Consider the following 20,412-nt stretch of genomic DNA (forward strand, 5'->3'; position numbering starts at 1 on the left):
TTTGCCCATTCAGTTTGCTTTCTTGCTAATATAAGGAATTATTTGCCATTGCCTTCTTCTGATATTTTTTTTAAATTTACATTCTAGCTTGCAGTTGTGGAATCACTGTGGGTGAGTTGTTCAACTATATAAATTTAATAAGTAAACATTTCCTAGCGATTTGCCATCCTATTCGTAAACAGGTATGATCCTTTGCTTTCACTTAAGATCTCTTTAAGTCTTAACATATATTCATATTCATCCAGTTACCTTAATATTTGCAGGAAAGATTCAGATTTCAAACAAAAAATTGACATATACATTGCACTGAGTTTTTATTGGAAATTAAACGCACACAGTAAAATGGGCCAAATTAATTTGTTAGATTTTTTAAAATCTCATCTTTCTTATTTTATAACTAACTCAAGTCAGTCAACATTCAGATTACTATTCCTATTTTCCCTCACAACAACAATCCTGCCAAGTGAATTGGGCTGAGTGAGTGTGACTGGGCCAAAGTTATCCAGCTGACTTTCATTCCCAAGGCAGGACTAAAACTCAAGTCTCCTGGTGTCTAGCCAAATGCCTTAACCACTAGGCCAAATTGTTTCTATTAAGGTTTCAACAACAACAAAAAGTAAAGGTGAACAAAGGAATTCTTGCTGTAAACATTTAATGAGTTGCACTCAGCAAGATGGGATGCTCACTGCATTAACCACCCAGGTTGCAACATTGCACTATACCCAAAAGAGAAAATGACATTCTGTATGAAAAGCTTACAAGAGGCATGGCCCTACCATACCGCAATACATCGAGTAACAGAGTGGGAACTCCGTCAGCTCAGAGGAAAACGAAGAGCCCGAATAAAGAGCAAAATAGGAAGCTTAAGGAAACCCTGCGTCGGTTCTGCGGGTGGTCGGAGGAGGGACGGGCTGCGGGATATCAATCCCCCTCCACTTTTTTTTTCACGGAAAAAGAAACCTCTCTGTGTAAATCGTCGTTAACTGAGCTGCAGTCCATTAAGGAACCGCGGTTTGTTCAGTACACAAAACACAAGGAGCCACAAACTAAGCCTCTGTAGAGTGTTGCGCAAGCCCGTTTGTTTGGGATCATAAAAAGTGAGATTCAACAAGACCGCTACAACTTCGGCAGAAATAAAAAATAATTTGGACGAACCAAATATAAGTTCGGGACAGAAAACCGACAGGGGCTACACTGCATTTTTCTCTCGCGCCTACCTAAAACAACCACCTGGAAGCTGAAGGCGAGTCAACTTTCACTCTTTTAAAGTTCCCAGGTAGGTCGAGGCGACCCGTCTTGTTCCCCCGAGTAAACCAACCAACCCAGCCACAAAAGCTCTCAGGACCCGAAGAGAAAACAAAAAACGTTCCCGAACCTCCCGATGCAAAAGGCAGCGGAAGAGACCGCCACCCGCCAAAGCCGACAGGAACTTTCTCTCACGGCTCGTTTACAGGAGTGGGCGTGACCACAGGAGCAACGGTTCTCTCTCACACTCTTTCTTTCTCCCTCCCTCTAAGAAGCCAACGATAAGCTAAATGGAATCGGCGGGGCAGGACCGATCTGTTCAACCTCATGGTGATAGGTCGCGCTCAGGAAGAAAAGGGGCGGTCCCGAAGTAACCGGCCCGTTTGCCAGTTGGTGAAGCCGGAGTGTTTGCTCGAGGAGAGTTGTCCTTAACTCGAGCCGAGGGTTGCGATTGGCCCAGGGCTACGAGGGGGCGTGCCTCGGCGGCTACCGCGGCCTCCGCGGGTGTGGATGGCGGGTGAGGAAGAACCAGGGTGTCTGCATCTCTCGGCGAGTCTCGCGAGGCGGCGCAAGCGGGATTTGGAGGTGGCTGAGGCTGCTGCCTGCTTGCCTCCCTCCCACCCTCCTAACGAAGAACTGGTGGTGTTTGTGTGGAAGGGGGAGGAGGCGACGGCGGAAGAGAAGGAAGGGAAGCCAGAGAAGCCTGAGTCCCACCTACGTCGGGCAGAGGAGCGGACCCGAGGGCCTGTGCTAGGCTTAGGCCCGCCGCCGCCGCCGCTGGCGGCTCAGCCACCATGGCCTCAGGAGATACCCTGTACATTGCCACAGACGGCTCGGAAATGCCCGCCGAGATCGTGGAACTGCACGAGATCGAGGTCGAGACCATCCCAGTGGAGACTATTGAGACCACTGTGGTGGGCGGCGAGGAGGACGAGGACGACGACGAGGATGATGAGTGTTGCGAGGACTGCGGCCCTCATCACCCGCCCCACCGCCGTCACCATCACCACCACCACCACCATCACCACCACCCGCCCATGATCGCCTTGCAGCCGCTGGTCACCGACGGCGACCCGAGTGGCGGCGGAGTTGGGGCCGGCGGGGGCCAGCTCCACCTGCACCACCACCCGCACCATCAGGAGGTGATCCTAGTGCAGACTCGCGAGGAGGTGGTAGGAGGCGATGATTCGGACGGTTTGCGGGCCGATGACGGCTTCGAGGACCAGATTCTCATTCCAGTGCCGGCTCCGGCCGGCGAGGATGAGTACATCGAGCAAACTCTGGTCACCGTCGCGGCCGCGGGCAGTAAAGGCGGCTCGGGCGGAGGTTCCTCCTCTGGCGGTGGCCGGGTGAAGAAAGGCGGCGGGAGCGGCAAGAAGAGCAGTAAGAAGAGTTATTTGACGGGAGGCGGCGGCGGAGCCGAAGGGGGCGGCGGCGCCAGGAAATGGGAACAGAAGCAGGTGCAGATCAAGACCCTGGAGGGGGAGTTTTCGGTCACCATGTGGGCCTCGGGTAAGTAGAGCGGCTGGGACGGGTCCGGCACGTTGCGGCGGGGACTGGGGAAGGTTTGGGGAGCCCCGGACGGTGTCCGGCAGGCTTCTTCACCCCGTTTTGTTTTGAAGGGAGGCCATGTTTGGATGTGTGTGATGGGCGCCGCCATGTTCATCTCGCCAGGGCAAGTATGGCGGCTTCCCCCGAAAAGATGGCGGGGTCTGCGCTGCTCCTGCCTGATTGCCCGGCTCCCTCCGGCGGGGGGAAAAGGGAAAGAAAGATGGCGGCAGCCCTGCCAAGATGGCCGCTGGGACAGGCAGAGAGGGGGAGGGGATACAGCGCGCGCGCCCTCCCTCCCTCACTGACTGATTCCTGGACTAGGCCGCAATGGCGTAGTTTCTGCAGTAGGAGGGAGGAGAAGGAGGGAGGTTGGGGGCGGGACGGGCGGGGGCGCGCGCGCGGCAACCTCGGCAGCCCGTTCTTTCGCCTTTCCCGCTCCGTTTCTTTCTCGTTCGCCGTCGCTGGCGCTCTTTCTGCCGCCGTCGCTTTAGAACGCGCAGCCTTCGTCTCTCTGGCGGTTGCTACCCGCTTTTTCTTCTCTTCTGTCCTCACAACTGAGTCGGATTTGATTTTCTTTAACCTCTGCTTCTTCTCGACATCTCTTGGCGCCCCCTTAAGGTTTTATCCTGGCGGGCTTCACACTATATATAGTTCCTTCTAAGTATTCTCAACAGGCAGTCGTCTTCTTTCAAGTCTTCCTTTGGATGCCCCTTCTAAATGTTCTTGTTCCTATCCCATCAGCAGTCATGTCTTCGCGGCGGTTTGCTTCGCACATCCCTCCTCATTTCCTTTTCCTCCTGGCATCTTCCTTTTCTCTTTTCCCTCCCACTTTCCCTTCCTCAAACCTTTGGACAGCAACTCTGTCTCTGGTCAGAATGAGAAGTAAAGTAAGGGAACGAAGTCCATTGCACTCGGTAGGGTAGGTTATACTTTTAAAGCTCTCAGCACTAGTAGTGTTAGAACAGTGCCTGGTTTCACTATATTCTGTTTGAACTCTTCATAAGAAATAGTTTTTCTGTACTATTTACATAACATGTACTTTGTCTTTAAATAACTAGGGGCTCGAAAATATCCTAAAATAGTTATTTTGGTTATTTTTAATATGTGTTAAATACTGTCCACTTTGGGAGAAAAGAGACAAATCCTCTACCTCTAGATATCGGTTTTAGGCCTTTGTCTTGAGAACTATTAATTGGTACATGTTTTTCACACATGACACAGCAAGAATATAGAATTTAATCATTCCAGTCCTAGATTAACCCCCCCCCCCCAATGGCCTTAAAAGCTCTTTCTGACAGCTTTAGAAGGAATTGCCATCATATAATCAGATGAATATAGTTGCTGCATGACAATTGTGGAGACCTTGCAGGTTTTTAGAACTTAGATGATTTTCTGTAAAAATTCTTTTTAAGGGAATAAAATTAAGATTAATTTAAAAAATTAGTTTTATTGCAATTCTCAGCAGTGTATAAAAGGCATTGAATTTTCATACACTTAGCAGATACACAAAACAAGCAGCTTATTTAGTGCAGGAAATCTATTTTCTGAGCATACTGTGCCTGTTGGGTTGATTAGAACATCTTATGATGTTTTAAGAATTTTTTTAAGATCAGTATTTAAAAGTCAACGTTTTGTTTCAGAGACAATATATAGTTTGAAAAGTCAAAATGTAATGATTGATATGTTGATATAATCCTAGAATAAAATAATTAATGTAATAGTAAAATTTTCCTTTTTGAAATTCATGTCTTTCTGAAGAGGCCTATGTCATTACTAAATTCTACAAAGTAAATTCTTTTAATCTGTTTTTACCTTAGAAATATATTTCACCCAGGGGCCAAATTCACTTTATGCTCTAGTTTTGGGTTGTTTAGAAGCCAGTAATAGTTTCATCTAACACTAAATGAAATTGCTTACTTTTGAAAGCAAAAACTGATAATTCACAAGATATACTTGCCAATGAAAATACATCATCTGTTTTGTTTGCTTATTTTTATTTATTTGTATGGCTACCCATTTCAGCAAGTGACACTGGGTAGCAAATAATCTTAAATTAAAAACTTAAGTACAAAAAATAAAACACATAGCAGCCAAGGAAGATACTACTGTATTGTTGGTTGTTAGCACAGCCATGAGATAGGACCCTTTTTACCAGGGGTGCCAAACTCGATTTCATTGAGGGCCACATCAGGGTTGTGTTTGACCACAGGGTGCGTGGGTGGGCATGGCCAATTTGACGTCACTTGTGTTGGGGAGGCTGTGGTGGCCTGAGCACTCTGCCAGCAAAAACAGGCTCCCAAGCTCCATTTTCAATCATGATGGTTCAATCATGACTGCAGCCCTCTGCCAGTAAAAACAGCTTGGGGTGGAGGCCGCATATGCGGCCCTCCAAAGCTCAGCTTTTGCTGGCAGAGGCACTGCTGGTCCTTTGCTGTTTCCAGGGAAGTCCCATGGGCTGGATCTAAGCACCCCACAGGCTGGATCCGGCCCATGAGCCTTGAGTTTGGCATCCCTGCTTTACACCTTCAGTGCCCCAGGCTGTGGCACAGAACCAGGTCTTTAATGCTTTGCAAAAAAGGTCAGGGTCAGGGCCATTCTAATCTCTGGAGGGACAACGTTCCATAAGGTGAAGGGTCTACAGTAGAGAAAGCACATCTCCTGGGCCCTACCACCTATCAATGGGATCTGGATCCTGCCCAAGTGGATGGTTAGAAACAACTAGGAAAAGTTGGACGCTCAGGTCATGCACTTTAAGCCACGAAGGGCTTTTAAGGTGACAAGCAGCACCCTGAATTGCACTCAGAAACACACTGTCAACCAATGCAGTACACACTGTTTTATATGCTTAATAATTGATACCGTTTACTACTACTTGTGCAGTTGCATTCTGCACCGATTGAAGCTTCCAAATACTTTTCAAGGGGAATCCCTTATAGAGTGCATGGTAGTAATCCACATGGCAGGTGAAGAGGTTATGACAGCGAACAGGGCCTCCCAATCCAGAAAATAACCAGAGGTTTTGCTGAGTAAGCGTAAATAGAATTGTAAATTTATATTTTATTGCTTTTTAATTGAGAACAAGAACAAAACAATGGTAACAGTAATGGAGATATTATGTAAACATTGTCAAAAAGAAAGAAAAGTGCTCTAAGAATAAATGTGAAAAAATACAATAAAATAATTCTATAACAAAGTTATTCTATATACTTGACTAATCCTACTGTTCAAATACATTATACATTTCTTATATATTTATGTGACCATTTTTAACCTACTGTATAGATGAGTCCGATATTTTATTATACTTGTCTGTACAAAGTCTATGTCCATAAGCAATCCACTCATAAGTGGAAAATACAATCAGATTTTAAATTAAATAAACAGATCCATATATTTGTCTTTCCAATGTTTTCAGTGTTTTAGCCATAGTAAATTCACAGGGGATTAGTTTATGTTCTCCTGTTGTTAAATTTTATAGATTACTATATAGTTTAGGCGTCGCGAGCCTTTTGGACTTCAGGGACCACCAAACTCATAATTTTAAATCCCGCGGACCACTAATGTGAATTTTAACTGATGGTGGCTTGCTGACATTGGTGTCTGCAGAGACCCTGGGAAAATCCCAAAAAAGTCTGCAGGAAAATTCCCCACCCCATTTTCTAACCAATCGAGCGTTCTTTATTTGGGATCGCAGGATACCGTCTCCAGCTCCATTCTCAGGCGTGGGGGGGAGACTTTTGGCTTCATGCAAGGAAAGCAGCAGAAGTCTTTCTTCCTCTTCCCCAAACTTTGCCAGAAATTAGTCTTTGCCGGCGCAGCCTCTTGGAGCAGGATGCCTTGCAGGATCCCAAAGACTCATTTCTGGTGGAGTTTGGGGGAGAGAAAGAAAGACTTTTGCTGCTTTCTTTGCATGCAGCCAAAAGCAGAAGAAGCGGAAAGAAACAGCCCGGTGGCCAGGCCAGGCGCATGGGGGAGTGGGACAAGTTCCCCCACTCCGCTCTTTCCCCCCTCCCCTTACTGCCTCGTGTTGTGCAAACCTTGTGTTCCCGCGGGCCATGTGGGCGGTGCAGCCTTGTGTTCCCACGCAACCTGGATTAATTGCTTTGGGGGTGACATTTCTCTGCGGGCCACCAAAATTTTCTCGTGGACCACGGACCACTGGTTGGCAACCACTGATATAGTTCATATAAGAATTTTATCCTTTGAAAATATTAGCTTTTGTTAGTTATATTCATATAATCCACTGCTTTCTCCCCAAACCATGTTAAGTATAGGACATGGGTGTCAAACTCACGGTGTCACGTTTCCATATGTGACATTTCATGATGTTTTTTCCATTCGCAGGACTGTGCATGGCCTGTGCGTGATGCATCTGGCCTTGATATAGGACGTTGCAGGAAAAAAGTTTTATACTTAATACATCTCCAGCAAAGTGCTGTTTTTACACAGAGGCCTCTTTTACACAGAGAATAAATTCTGATTATCTTTTTTGTTCTATTAGTTGTAATTTTAAATCCATTTAAGTCTTAACTATAGAATTTAAGATATATTCCTGTGGTCTAAATCAGTGGCCCCCAACCTTTTTTGTGCCACGGCCCGGTACCGGCATCACAAAATGATCCGCGGCACGGTACCGGCATTAGCACGCATGGCAAGGCGAGCCGAGCGACCAGCCAGCCAGCCGTCCCCCGCTTCTCCCCGCCACCTTCAACTCCTCCTTTGTACCTTTGTCGATGGGCTTCGGGACGGTCGCTCAGCTTGCCTTGCCTTGGGTGCTGAAAGAATCCTCGTGCCTTAGTTTTGTTCGAAGTTGCCCCCCCTCCCCCTTGATGAAACTAAGGCGCGAGGATTCCTTCAGGACCCAAACGCCGCTTTCCAACCGGAAAAGCTCACCGGAAGCACTTCCTCATCAAAACAAGATGGCGGCGCCCAGCAAACCGGCGGCCCGGTAGAAAATGTTCCACGGACCGGTACCGGTCCATGGCCCGGTGGTTGGGGACCCCTGGTCTAAATAATATAGGAACCTCTAGTTCTTTATTCATTTATTGACCTCTGTGTATCAAATTGATTTATTGATAACAAATATTTATAAAACCAATAGGTTTTTTTTTAGTTTTAAAGGATTTAGATCCATTGGAAGAAAGTGTAAATGGTATAATAATTTATTATTAATTTAATTGCTGTATTGTTACATTTTCAAATAATTACATTGAGTGATTTCATAGAATTCTGTTAATATTCTGAATATTCAGTTAATATTCAGAATATATAATCATTTGCAAAATGTATGCCATCTGCCACAGATTTTGTTAAACCTCTTAAACAGGTTCAAGCAACTTTACTCAATCTTCCAAATGTTAAGTACAGTTCTCATAGCTATTAGTCAGCATAGCTAATTTGTCTGGAGAATACTTGTAGAAGTCTGGTATATAGAATTATAAAACTAGATATCATGTAGAAAATTGAGTTAGTTAAAAATCTAAAAGCAAGTACAATCTGTTATTTTTACTCTGAATTTCTGAAATTCTTCAAGTCAGTAATTTGTTTAATTCTATACCTTGCTTATTAAACTATTTGCAAATACCCATTTCACAGTTACCAAATTCTGATATCAATTAGTTGTTTGATCTGTTTCTCTAAACTGCCTTTTGCAATTATATGTTACAGACAGTTAGGTTAGCAGTATTCTGATTGAATAATTCATGCTTTTATAATGGTGGTATTAAAATAATTGTTATTTTAATGCCACCATTATATCAGCTCATGTTACCAGTTCAGGAACATTGGAATAAATTTTTACTAGTACATGAAGACTTATTTTTGATGTACCAAAACATTATATTACCTGACTATTGAATATACAGGAATCTTGCTCTGTATTGTCTATTTAGCCAAGTTTTCATCTTAATATTGTGACCTAGTTAGGAGTTTTCATGCTCTTATTTTAAGATTACCAAGATCAGAATAGGAACACTATACAGCTGTTAGAATTAGGGCAGATTGCTCTGGTTCAACCCTTGATGTTCTGGGCCTTCCAAAATTTGCTGGTTTTGTATGTACAGTTATGATTTTAAAATGATCATTTGTTGAATATGCTGAAATGACATGTAGTCCTCACTAAACAACCACAATTGGGGTTGGCAACTCCATTGCTAGGTGACATTAAGTGGAAGATGGTTGCACACACCTGTGATGCAAGTTCTGCCATGGCCATTAAGTGAATCACCCACAGTCATTAAATGTAGTGTCATGCAACCACAGCTTGTGATTTCTGCTGGCTTCCTGACTGACTGCTTGTTGGAAACTAACTTTGAAGGTTGCAAATAGTGATCATGTAATAGAGCAAGGGTCTTCAAACTTGGCAGGTTTAAGACTTATGGACTTCAACTCCCAGAATTCCTGAGCTAACATGATTCAAGGAGGAATTCTGGGGATTGAAGTCCACAAGTCTTAAAGCTGTCAAGTTTGAAGACCCCTGTGATAGACGGATGCTGCAATCATCATAGGTTCAAGGACTATTCATAAAATTACTTTTTTCAATGCTAATTGTAAATTTGAATGGCCATTAAATAGGACAGGCATTAACTGAGGACTGGCTGTTTCAGATGAAATCACAATTGTCAGACCAGCATAGATAATATATACCGTGTTTCTCCAACAATACGGCCTCCACCAATAGGAAGGCCCAGCATGTTTTTTGGGCATAAAATCAAATTAAGCCCCTCCCCCCCAAATTTAGGCCTATCTTAAAATATGCAAAATAAGGGGGAAGGGCGGGAGACTTGCCGTTAGGAGCGTCCGGCGGGCAGGAATTCCTCACCACCAGCCGCTCCTAACGGCGATCATGGCGAAGCGCGGAGAGCTCCCTACTCCCAAACCAACTCCAAACGCGAACGTGTTCCAAACGCGAAGCCAGTTGCTAAAGAGCCACAAAGCAGCAAGGGCGCCAGGTGGAAAGGACAGGGTCACGATCACACGGAGATGCCCAGAGAGCGGAGCGCACATAACTAAAGGCGGCGCACGCAGTTGGTTTGGGGACTACAAGGCAGCATCTGCGCCTCTTCCCGCGCGCGTCTCTAGGCTGCTTCCGGAGCTACGGGACGCTCTCCGTTGCCTACCGGCCTTTCTTCCTTGGGCTCCCTGCCGTGGGGTACACCCACTTCATCCTGCAAATTACGCCTCGCAACTCTTCTCTCCCTTTCCTCTCGCTCCAAAAAGATTGCCATCGTATCCCGTCGATTCGGGCTTCCAGCCACGTTGTGATCCACTAGTGAGGTTGCCATCTCGGATGGAGGCATCGCAGTCTCCCTCACTTGCTTGCTCTGAACTTCGCGCGGACCAAAATAAAAAGATCGCCCGCCGTCATGTTTGGAGCTGCCACTTCCGCGTTTGGAGCTCCAAATGGCGGCGGCACTCCAAACACAGAAGCGGCAGCTCCAAACGTGGTGGTGGAATGGGCAGAAGGGAAAGCAACAGCGGTGGGTGCCAAAGGTGTCTGCAGCAAAGGTGGGAGTAGGGAGCTCTCTGCGCTTCGCTATGATCACCCGTTAGGAGCGGCTGTTGGCGAGGATGCAAGGGGGGGAATTAAGTCACCCCCCGAAAAGACAGCCTAGCCGTTTTTTCGGGGCTCAAAAAAAAATAAGGCCCGGCCTTATTATGTGAGAAACACGGTATGTCTATGTATGTAAAAGATGTATGTGTCACACTATGTACATATAAACATGTTAGGCTTGGTATTATATATTACATTATATTATAATCTTCCCATTGTGTAGAGATTCATAAGTAGAGATCAGCTCTGAACCTGAAGATTGAGGATAGCTGAGATATTTGAGCTTGTTTGGTATTTTGTTGGATTTTGCTAGAATATATTAACTACTCTGCAGTAAATATTGCAGCTTTTGGATACCCAAATAGTCAAATTAGTTATAATATATGAACCTGTCAGATGCCATAACTGTTTTCTGACTTTCCATACATATATTTCATAGACTCCAGGCATTATAATTTGGATGCCAGTAGATTACAATATTGTTGGTAACTAGTTAGACTTCCTGTACCATTTGCATTTATGTTACCTTACACAAGGTCATGGCACTGAAGGTCCTACAGCCAAATTTCTTCACTCCAATCATGCATGTAGAACAATACATAGACAATTAAATGGAAATAAAAGTTACTTGAAAACTGCATGAAAAAGAGTGGTTAGCAATGTAGCCGTCATTTGCACAGAGGTATGAAGAAGGCCATGAATTCAATCTTAGGTTCTGTATTTTTTCATCATTATATTAATAACATTAATGGAAAAAGAAGGAAATATTGGTAGAAGAATAGATGACAATAAAATAGGTGTGATAGTTTTATGTATTCAGTCATTATGTATTTGAAACATTTTTAATGAAGGGCTTATAATTATTTTTTAACTATTATGCTTCATACTTTTAGAAAGTATTCAGAAAATCTATACAAATTCAGAAAAAGATAATGAGGGTTATTGGGGAACTGAATTTTAAGTCCTTGAAGAGATATTTGAAGTAGCTGAAAAGGTTTAGTTTTGTGAAAAGACTGAGAATATGGGAACATGATACTACTCTTCACATATCTCTGAGGATATCATGCAGAGGAAGGCCTGGACTTGTTCTTTTATCATTACAGAGTGTAGAACATGAAATAATAGATTTAAGTTACGAGAAGGCAGATAGATTTTAAAAAAATTTAAAATCCTCCTAAAAGCAAGAATAGTTGAGTAGTTAGCCAGGGGATTGGGTTCCATTTATTGGATATATTCTAACAGAAGTGTGATAGCCATCTGCCAAAAATTATTTCATTTGAATTCCTGTACTTGGTATGGTTGGACAAAGCACAACATAAAGGAAATTTATACCACCATCTGCCTATTTGACTTTTACTTCACAACTTCAGCTTCCACATGGCATAAAGTTAAACTTAACATCTTTCTTCCAATTTAAATATGTATTTACTTGCTGTAGATTCTCTATTTCTATCTCTACCTCTATTCCTCTCCCTATCTTCTCGTCACAGTGCAGGAATAATTCTTGACCAGTGAGTTTGATATGTCCTATAAAACCAAAATGTGGTGTCAAAAATGATTAATTCCTGCAGCTCTGCTTCAGGCTCTTTCACAATGCCCACACTTTCAAGCTCCAATTAAAAAGTGCAAAGATGTAGGGTTATTGAGATTGGTAGAAGCTTTAGTATGCATTCTCCAAGTCTGGGAACTATTGATAAAAGAAAGTTGGCTTATGTTTTCTTTTTGTGGGCAAAGTTCAAATCTACATAGGAGGATGCAATCTCTGGCAATGATTGTCAATGACTTGACACATAGGCCTCATTTCTCAAGGATTGTGAACTATGATTTCCCAGGGAGAAACTGATTATCTCCCCTGGGTTGAGAACAAGGGAAAGGATGGGTGTGAATGGTAGGGATCCCTGAGGACTCTGAGGAGTACAGCTGGACGAGGGATTACTATATATCTTGATGGCACTGAGAGCTAGGACTATAGTTCCTCAGGGGACTTAGCCTTCCCTCTTTGGACAAGATGAGAAGACCTCTCTGGCCTTGGGCATCAGAAGGGTTGGATTGGGCAATGTTTCGGCTTTCACGAGACTGGGTAGGTCAGAATATTATGGTGGAAATGGTCATCGGAAGGTACAGTGACAAATGGAAAATGACCCAGGCTCAGGAAACATGAACCCACAGGTCATCCTCAGCTTAACATTGCTAAGCAATTCAGTTGTTAAGCAAAGTATGTTGTGCTCCAGTTGCTCTTGTTTCTTGATGGGAAAGCTCTATTCACGGTTAGTTATTTCCCAGTAATTTTCTGTGTGGACTGTTGTAATGCATTCTACATACGGCTACCCTTGAAGTGTATCTGGAAGCTTCAGGTGGCAGAGAATCAGTGGTGCAAGTAGTTGTGTATGCTCCTAGAATGGCCCACATTGCACCTCTGCTCTGCAAGCTGTATTGGTTGCCAGTTTCTGGATCTGATTTAAGGTGGATTTAAAACACTAGTAATAGGCAAGGTTATTTGAGAGATTGCCTCTTCCCGATGCATCTATCCATCCCATTAGATCCAGCAGAAGAGATATGTTGTGGGTCCCATCTGACAGGAGCCAGGTGATGCGCCTTCTCTACTGTGGCATCCTCCCTGTGGAATATCATCCCCTCCCCAGGTGAGATTGGCCCTTTCTCTGCCATCCTTCCACAAAATCCCCCAAAATGTGGCTGTCAACAAGCCCGAGTCTTAAAGAAATAGTGATCTGCTGAGGTGGCTTCACTGTTCATAATATCCAATGCTCTCAGCCTTTTTAATAATAACTTCAATGTTTTTAATTGTTATATTTTAATATTGTTATGATTTTATGATACACTGCCCAGAATCACATTCTATCAGGTGGGCAGCCATGTAAATATAATTTGTAAATATTTCATAAGAACTATTCTGACACATTTGCATTAGTATGGGTTCTGTATCTCAATTGGGTAATAAATTTGCCTAGAAAGCAGATTTGAACTAGGAACAAAGTTTAGTCTCTTCATCCATATGGAAATAAAAGAAATGGTTTATTTGCACATTCATAATAGAGGGGAAATGGCTGTTTAAAATTAGTGACCTAAGTGAGTGTATCCTGACTAATTCAAAACCAAAGGGAATAATGAAATCATAATGGCAGAAAACAAAGCTGGAAATGAAAGTCATAATATGTTCTTTGTTGGGTTCTACACTGTGTTCCATTAAAATCTTTATCCATCCATCCTACTGCAAACTGTTTTTCTTCTTGAACTATGAAAGGCATAGGATTGTATTAAATTTATTGGTGGAATTATTATTTAAATTTGTTTATTAGAAAAAATAAACAATAAACTTGCAGTATTGATAGCTAAAATAAAAGGAAGAGAAATTGCCAGAGAAATTTTGCTCAAATATATTTGTAAAAGTTGCTGCAATGGATATTAATTTGGCCTAATTATAGTAAGTACGTATGTGTTGTTTTATTCATATCTTGCCAGACTGGGGGTTTTCTTGTTAATTACATAGCAAGTATTCAGACATTTTTCAAGTTAAGAGGGAAAATGCTTTATAAATGTATGTTTGAATTAAGATAAATAGAGATTATAATATACAGATTATTGTGCTATCTTACAAAAGCTTTTCTGCAAAAGATGTCTCGCTTTAGTTACAGTGCATATGGAAGAATTATGTGTCAAATGTTATGTGTAATAATTCATAATGCATGTTTTTAAGAAAATTAGTTTTTAAAAATGAATAAATAATATACTTATATATGATTAATTATACTTATTAAGTGTAAATTCTGCATTTTTATCTAAAAAATAACTGAATTTGTTTCTTAATACAAACTTTGTCTAAGAAACATTTTTCACGTTATCAATGTCGTCCTTCGTGGATGTTAAATCAAAATTCAGTTTTCTCTAATCATTGCAGATGACAAAAAAGACATTGACCATGAGACTGTGGTGGAAGAACAGATCATTGGCGAGAACTCCCCTCCTGACTACTCTGAATACATGACGGGAAAGAAGCTACCACCTGGAGGAATACCTGGGATTGACCTTTCTGATCCTAAACAATTGGCTGAATTTGCAAGGTTGGTATTATAAAACTCCTAGATTTTATTCTTTTTCACAAATGATTATTCCTATTTCTGGCTATATGATTTTTCTGTTCTCAATTAAAATAACTGAATTGGATAAATGCAGATATATAATTTCAATACAGGGATAATCACCTTAATATTCACAGAAGGTTCAGAATAGTTCACGGATGTTAAAAATTAATGTTTGCTGGCTGGATTTTGAAAGAGTAGCTGACACTACTTGCCTTTCAAAAATAAATTGAAACCATATCTACTTTCAAAAATAATGATGTTTTATAGATTGTAGCCCAAGAATGAGCTGGTTGGTACAAATTAGTATGTATACTTCAGCCCTCTGTGTCATGGTGCTGTTTTCTGGCTCTTATTTTCTCCTTCACAATCCTGAGATTTACTATGAGCTCTATATTTGGTAGAAATCTTGTTGGCTAGATATAGTCTGTATTAATTAGTGGCTAAAGAGACTAATCATGCCTTTCCCAAATCCCTTTCTCTAAAAACATCCACTGGTCAGAACTCAAATATATGGAATATATTGAATCTATACTAAAAATATTGTCATTTCGTTTGTGGGGAAAACTACAATGGACTGTTTGGGCTTGTTCACATTATTGAAGAAAATGTATATTTTTATACAATTCCAGTCTCATTGGGATCCACCTGGAGAGTTTGCTGGCAATAATTTCACAGCATAATTTTACAGTATCGCAACTTGGGTTTAAATCCCTTCTAGCTGCCCCAGTCTCTAGATTACACTTCTGGTTAGGAGACACTTTGTTGTTGGTCTTTGAAAGGTCTCAAATTCTCAGGCTTTTAATTATTTCCAATAATATATCTGATATTAATGTCCACCAAGAGATGTTGGTGGTTAGTATTAAAACAAGCACAACAAATTAGAAACTGCTGCCTAGTTTTTCAATCACTTGCTAAGTAATCCTTTCTGCAGTTAATTCTATGTCGGTCCTACTGTCCTCAAATCATATATTGTTCCTCTGTGTATACTTCTGAGTTTTTAAGTGAACCAAACTTGGCAGCTTTTTCTTCTTTAATAGAATCTGAATTGTAAATTGTTAAATTCATTAATTAAAGCAGTTAAAGGCAGTTCATCAAGAAGCAATAGCATTATAGTATAGTAATTTATAACAAGGGTACTTCTATAGTAACTTGTCTGCTATTCAACAATCGATGCTTTTTTTTCTTGTAAGAATGAAGCCAAGAAAAATCAAAGAAGATGATGCACCAAGAACGATAGCATGTCCTCATAAAGTGAGTGAAGCCATTTTGAGCAATTTATTTCAGTAAGAACCCTTTTAATATAGGAGTTTTATAAATGTTTTGCAGTGTGGTTTAAATTTATCTTATGGCATGTTACAGTCATGATGAACCTATGACATGTCAAAGGTGAACACAATGTTTTGGGTGACATGCCCTGATACCTGGCTACCATTTTCAAAAGCATGCTCCATTCTTTCCACATCCCTCCCCCAATTGTGTTTGTCTTACTTGCATTTCATTTTTGTGTTATTTAATGTTTCTTTGTATAATACATAGCACCATACATGATTTGACTGTATTTTTTAAAATAAATGAATATTTAAAGAATTGTTTCTCTTTGGGGGGCACTGACACATTATCACACTTATGTAAGGCATTTTCTAAATTTTTGAAATGCCTAACCCAAAAGGTTAACCATCACTGCTGTAGTATATAAAAAATTCTAATTCCTATCTTCAAGAAAGAAGAGATTTTTCCTAACAATCTCCCTTCATATAGCATTAGGTCCAATAGGCAGCAATGGCCGTGCTTGGGCTTTGCAGTATACCAAAATCAAACCATATTTTGGTTCTGTATAATTGTAAGTCTGGTCAGTATGTATAGATTAAGATGATGATAATTCTGATATTTGGACCTGCCTTAACAATTAAAAAGTTTACTTGTGTTGTTTTGAAGGGCTGCACAAAGATGTTCAGGGATAATTCGGCCATGAGAAAGCATCTACACACTCATGGGCCTCGGGTACACGTCTGTGCAGAATGTGGAAAGGCCTTTGTTGAGAGCTCAAAGCTAAAGAGGCATCAATTAGTTCATACTGGAGAAAAACCCTTTCAGGTAACCATTTCAACTATTGTAGATGAGACAATCATGACATTGTAATGAGAATCTAGTTGGTTTCTATTTGGTTTATATTCTGAATTTGCTTTATTTCTGAAGCTAGATAATTTTTGGGATAGATAATATCAGTTGAAGTACTGGAAGGAATTTGTTCAGAAACTAAATTGGGTATTTAGAAGATAATTGGAGAAATATTAAAAGTATATTGTAGTCAGTATGTTCTGGCACATGACTATTTCTCCTATTAAAGTATGCTTTTTTAAAAAAAGTAATATTTAAATACAAAGAAGCTACTTGAACAACATTTACTTTTGTACATAGATGATCGCTGTATGATTATAGTAAGATGTTAAAATGCTCGTGATAATCTTCATTGGTAATTTAAGTTAGTATTTTGCTTCGTATGGTTTAAATATATCAAATTCCAGTTAATGTTTTCTAAATAATATCTACTTCCGCCACTTAAATATGGGCTATACCACCCATCGTTTCGGCAGAATCTCATCTGCCATCATCAGGCTTCTGTATTGTGTTCATCTGTGAGTCAGACTTTCACAGCCGTTTCAGTTTTAAATTTGGGGCTAGCCTACTGCTATGCCAGAATGGTTTTTTCTTCATCCTGATTGGTTGGGAGTCTTGGTTTGTGTTTATTGGTCTTGGAGTTTGCTGTGTTCTGCTTGATTGGTGTTTCTAATATCTTGTCTGTTTTGTGGCTTTTTTTGTCTTGATTGGCTGGCAACATTGTGTTTCCTGTATTGGAGGCTTTTAGTGGACAGACCTATGGAACAGCTGTCCTGCCCTACATAAGAGGTACTACCGACAAAATCAGTAAGATACTACACAGGCATCACATCAAGACTGCCTTCAAAACAGACAGAAAAATAGCAGCCATCCTAAGAAACCCCAAAGATAAAATTGACCTGGAAAACCAAGGCATATGCGAAGTCCCCTGTGCATCATGACCTGCCACATACATTGGACAGACCAATAGAAGAATAAGTACCCGCCTGGATGAACACAAAAATGCAGTAAAAAAGCTGGAACACACTTCCTCATTAGTCCAACACATGAAAGCCACAGGTCATAGCATCGACTTCAATGGCACCAAAACCCTAGCCACTATAGAAAACCCCAGCCACAGAATTATCAGAGAAGCCATAGAGATTGAAAAAAGACCTGAAAGCATGAATAGAAGAGATGACTCCACCAGACTGTCAATTATTTGGAAGCCTGCACTCACAAACAAAAAAATCTCCACACCACAAGCCAGGCAAACACCTGGGCACAAACAGATCCTCCAATACCTCCAGCTCAAACACAACCCAACCAGGCACCCAGATGAAACCTAGCTTCCTAATAAATGATAGCCGTCCGTTTACTCGGAGCCGAGCCGCACTAAAAGCCTCCAATACAGGAAACAATGTTGCCAGCCAATCAAGACAAAAAAAGCCACAAAACAGACAGAAGATATTAGAAACACCAATCAAGCAGAACACAGCAAACTCCAAGACCAATAAACACAGACCAAGACTCCCAACCAATCAGGATGAAGAAAAAAACAACCATTCTGGCACAGCAGTAGGCTAGCCCCAAATTTAAAACAGAAACGGCTGTGAAAGTCTGACTCACAGACGAACCCAATCCAGAAGCCTGATGATGGCAGATGAGATTCTGCTGAAACGTTGCTACAACTTTAAAAGCACAATTATAATGACGTGGGAAAATACCCGAACAAAGCTGAATACCGTGTGTGTGTGTGTGTGTATATTTTGACAAATGGAAGTATAAATAGACCATCTTCAGAATCTTTTAAAACATTGGACTGTAGAAAAGTCTTGTACACATGTTCTGATTTAAATGAAATATATCTATCTTGGGAGTGAATTCTACAAAGTAGTACCATCTCAGAGAACATCTTGTAATCTCTCAGCAAAGAGGATATGGTTATATAATTCTTTACTGTTCAACAACACATGTGAACATTTCCAATTTCATGGAACTCACTTATTAATAACCTAATTTGGAATTGTACAGAATAGAATCTTTATTTCATGTAAATCTAATATTGCAAATGAAGATCTGTAGACAAGTTGCTAATTTTTTGTGTTTTCTTTTCACCAGTGCACATTTGAAGGCTGTGGCAAACGCTTTTCACTGGACTTCAATTTACGCACGCATGTGCGAATTCATACTGGAGATAGGCCCTATGTGTGCCCTTTTGATGGCTGTAATAAGAAGTTTGCTCAGTCAACTAATCTGAAATCTCATATCTTAACACATGCTAAGGCCAAAAACAACCAGTGAAACTGCAAGAACAAAGCTCTTGAACTCAAAACATCTTTTACCTTACAGGAGAATGGTTGAAAATAAATAAGCTTCCCCCTTTGTATATTGTTTCTAGGAAAGAATTTTAAAAAACACACAAAAAATGAACCTTACATGCCTATGGGACTTGTTTTTGATAAAGTAGCAAAATAAACTTTAAGGCAGCATTGCTCCAATGCTCCATTTTGCTCTGTAATTTGGTTTCAAGAGCATGGTGTTTTTGTAAAGTGTGATCCTACCTGGAAGAGACAGACAATTCATGGACTTGCATCAAAGACAGTTCTTTCTACAAACAGTGCTAAAATTGGACTTTTCACATTGTTATAAATATGATGCTCACCTGTTGCTTACAATTTTTTAATTTTGTATTTTCAAAGTGTGCATATTGTACACTTTTTGGGGATATGCTTAGTAATGCTATGTGTGATTTTTTTCTGGAGGTTGATAACTTTGCTTGCAGTAGATTTTCTTTAAAAGAATGGGCAGTTACATGCATACTTCAAAAGTATTTTCCTGTAAAGATTAAAAAAAGTTATATAGGTTTTGTTTGCTATCATAAATTTTTTTTGGTTGTATTCTTTGATGTTAACACATTTTGTATAATTGTATCGTATAGCTGTAATGAAATCATGTAGTAACAAATATTAGATGTGATTTAATAGTGTTAATCAACTTAAACCCATTTTAGTCTCTTTTTTTGGGAAAAATACTGCCAGATGCTGATGTTCTGTGTACTTTCTCTTTGCCTGTTCAGTTAAGGAAAGTGGTGCTCGGTTGTAGAATGTATTGTACAGGCACTGACCTTTTAACAACACCTGATATGTACATCCCGTGTAATAGAGTGGGCAACAATAAAACAGTGGTCCTGAAGAATATGGCAGAAAATTATCTGTAAGCACAGCCTATTTTCTTCTGTTGTCCAAAACAAATTATAGTTCTTTAACCTCCCAGAAATTAGAAGATAAATAAAACTCAAGTTACCTTTACTTGTTTTTGCATTCAATTAGATTTTTTTATTTAAAAAAATGTTAGTGTGCTTGTCTTCTGCGTAGCATTCCATTAAATGAGTATGGAGTTCTGGTTTATCCAGATAATAATGGGTTTTCCTGAAGTAAAATTTCAAGTTTTATTGGATTCCTTCCAGGATTATGTAAGCAAACATTTGCTGTGGGATTTCCCATTCCTTTTAGTCTACTTTCAACCTCTCAGATAATGCTCCACAGGGTCTCCACCTTCAAAAACAGATCTTGCAAGAGAAAAAACAGATCATTCTTTCTTAGCAGATATTGTGGAATATACCCATATTCCCTGCAATCAGTGAATGGTGGGACAGGGTAATTCATGGAATGCTGTTACTTCAAGGTAAGATATCAGTTGAATCAATTGTATGGTATGATGCACTGGGCTTGTGAATTCTAACATAATATCAATGTAAATGAGAAATCTCAGATGAAAGCTTAGCATTAGAATATTTTGGATTGAATTACAGTAAAATAGCTTTTCTATGCAGGGCATGTCTATTGTTAAAAAACACCAAATTTA

At 40.7% G+C, this 20,412-nt stretch overlaps 1 protein-coding gene across 2 annotated transcripts; it reads left to right on the forward strand.

Moving 5' to 3' along the window:
• The first annotated feature begins 1,506 nt into the window (after positions 1-1,506).
• Positions 1,507-19,856, forward strand: YY1 (YY1 transcription factor). Of its 2 annotated transcripts, none has more exons than XM_026680228.2 (5): positions 1,507-2,757; positions 14,277-14,427; positions 15,639-15,699; positions 16,384-16,542; positions 18,667-19,856. In XM_026680228.2, the coding sequence occupies exons 1-5, from the start codon at positions 2,040-2,042 to the stop codon at positions 18,847-18,849; spliced, it is 1,272 nt and encodes a 423-aa protein (XP_026536013.1). In that variant the 5' UTR covers positions 1,507-2,039; the 3' UTR covers positions 18,850-19,856. The 2 variants fall into 2 exon arrangements, with proteins under 2 accessions (XP_026536013.1, XP_026536011.1); XM_026680226.2 differs by having other exon boundaries at positions 1,623-2,757; positions 14,265-14,427.
• Positions 19,857-20,412: the final 556 nt, after the last annotated feature.

The sequence above is a fragment of the Notechis scutatus genome, chromosome 1 (assembly GCF_049901735.1).
Source record: "Notechis scutatus isolate UNSWTSFEM ecotype Mainland chromosome 1, rNotScu1.2, whole genome shotgun sequence".
In the NCBI taxonomy this organism is placed as follows: domain Eukaryota; kingdom Metazoa; phylum Chordata; class Lepidosauria; order Squamata; family Elapidae; genus Notechis; species Notechis scutatus.

What these genes read in the sequence shown, in the direction of transcription:
- YY1 (XM_026680226.2), top strand. Translation starts at nt 2,040, where the DNA reads ATGGCCTCAGGAGATACCCTGTACATTGCCACAGACGGCTCGGAAATG. An exon ending in CGATAGCATGTCCTCATAAA is followed by an intron (nt 15,700 to 16,383) that starts GTGAGTGAAGCC and finishes GTTGTTTTGAAG; the next exon opens with GGCTGCACAAAGATGTTCAG. An exon ending in CTGGAGAAAAACCCTTTCAG is followed by an intron (nt 16,543 to 18,666) that starts GTAACCATTTCA and finishes TCTTTTCACCAG; the next exon opens with TGCACATTTGAAGGCTGTGG.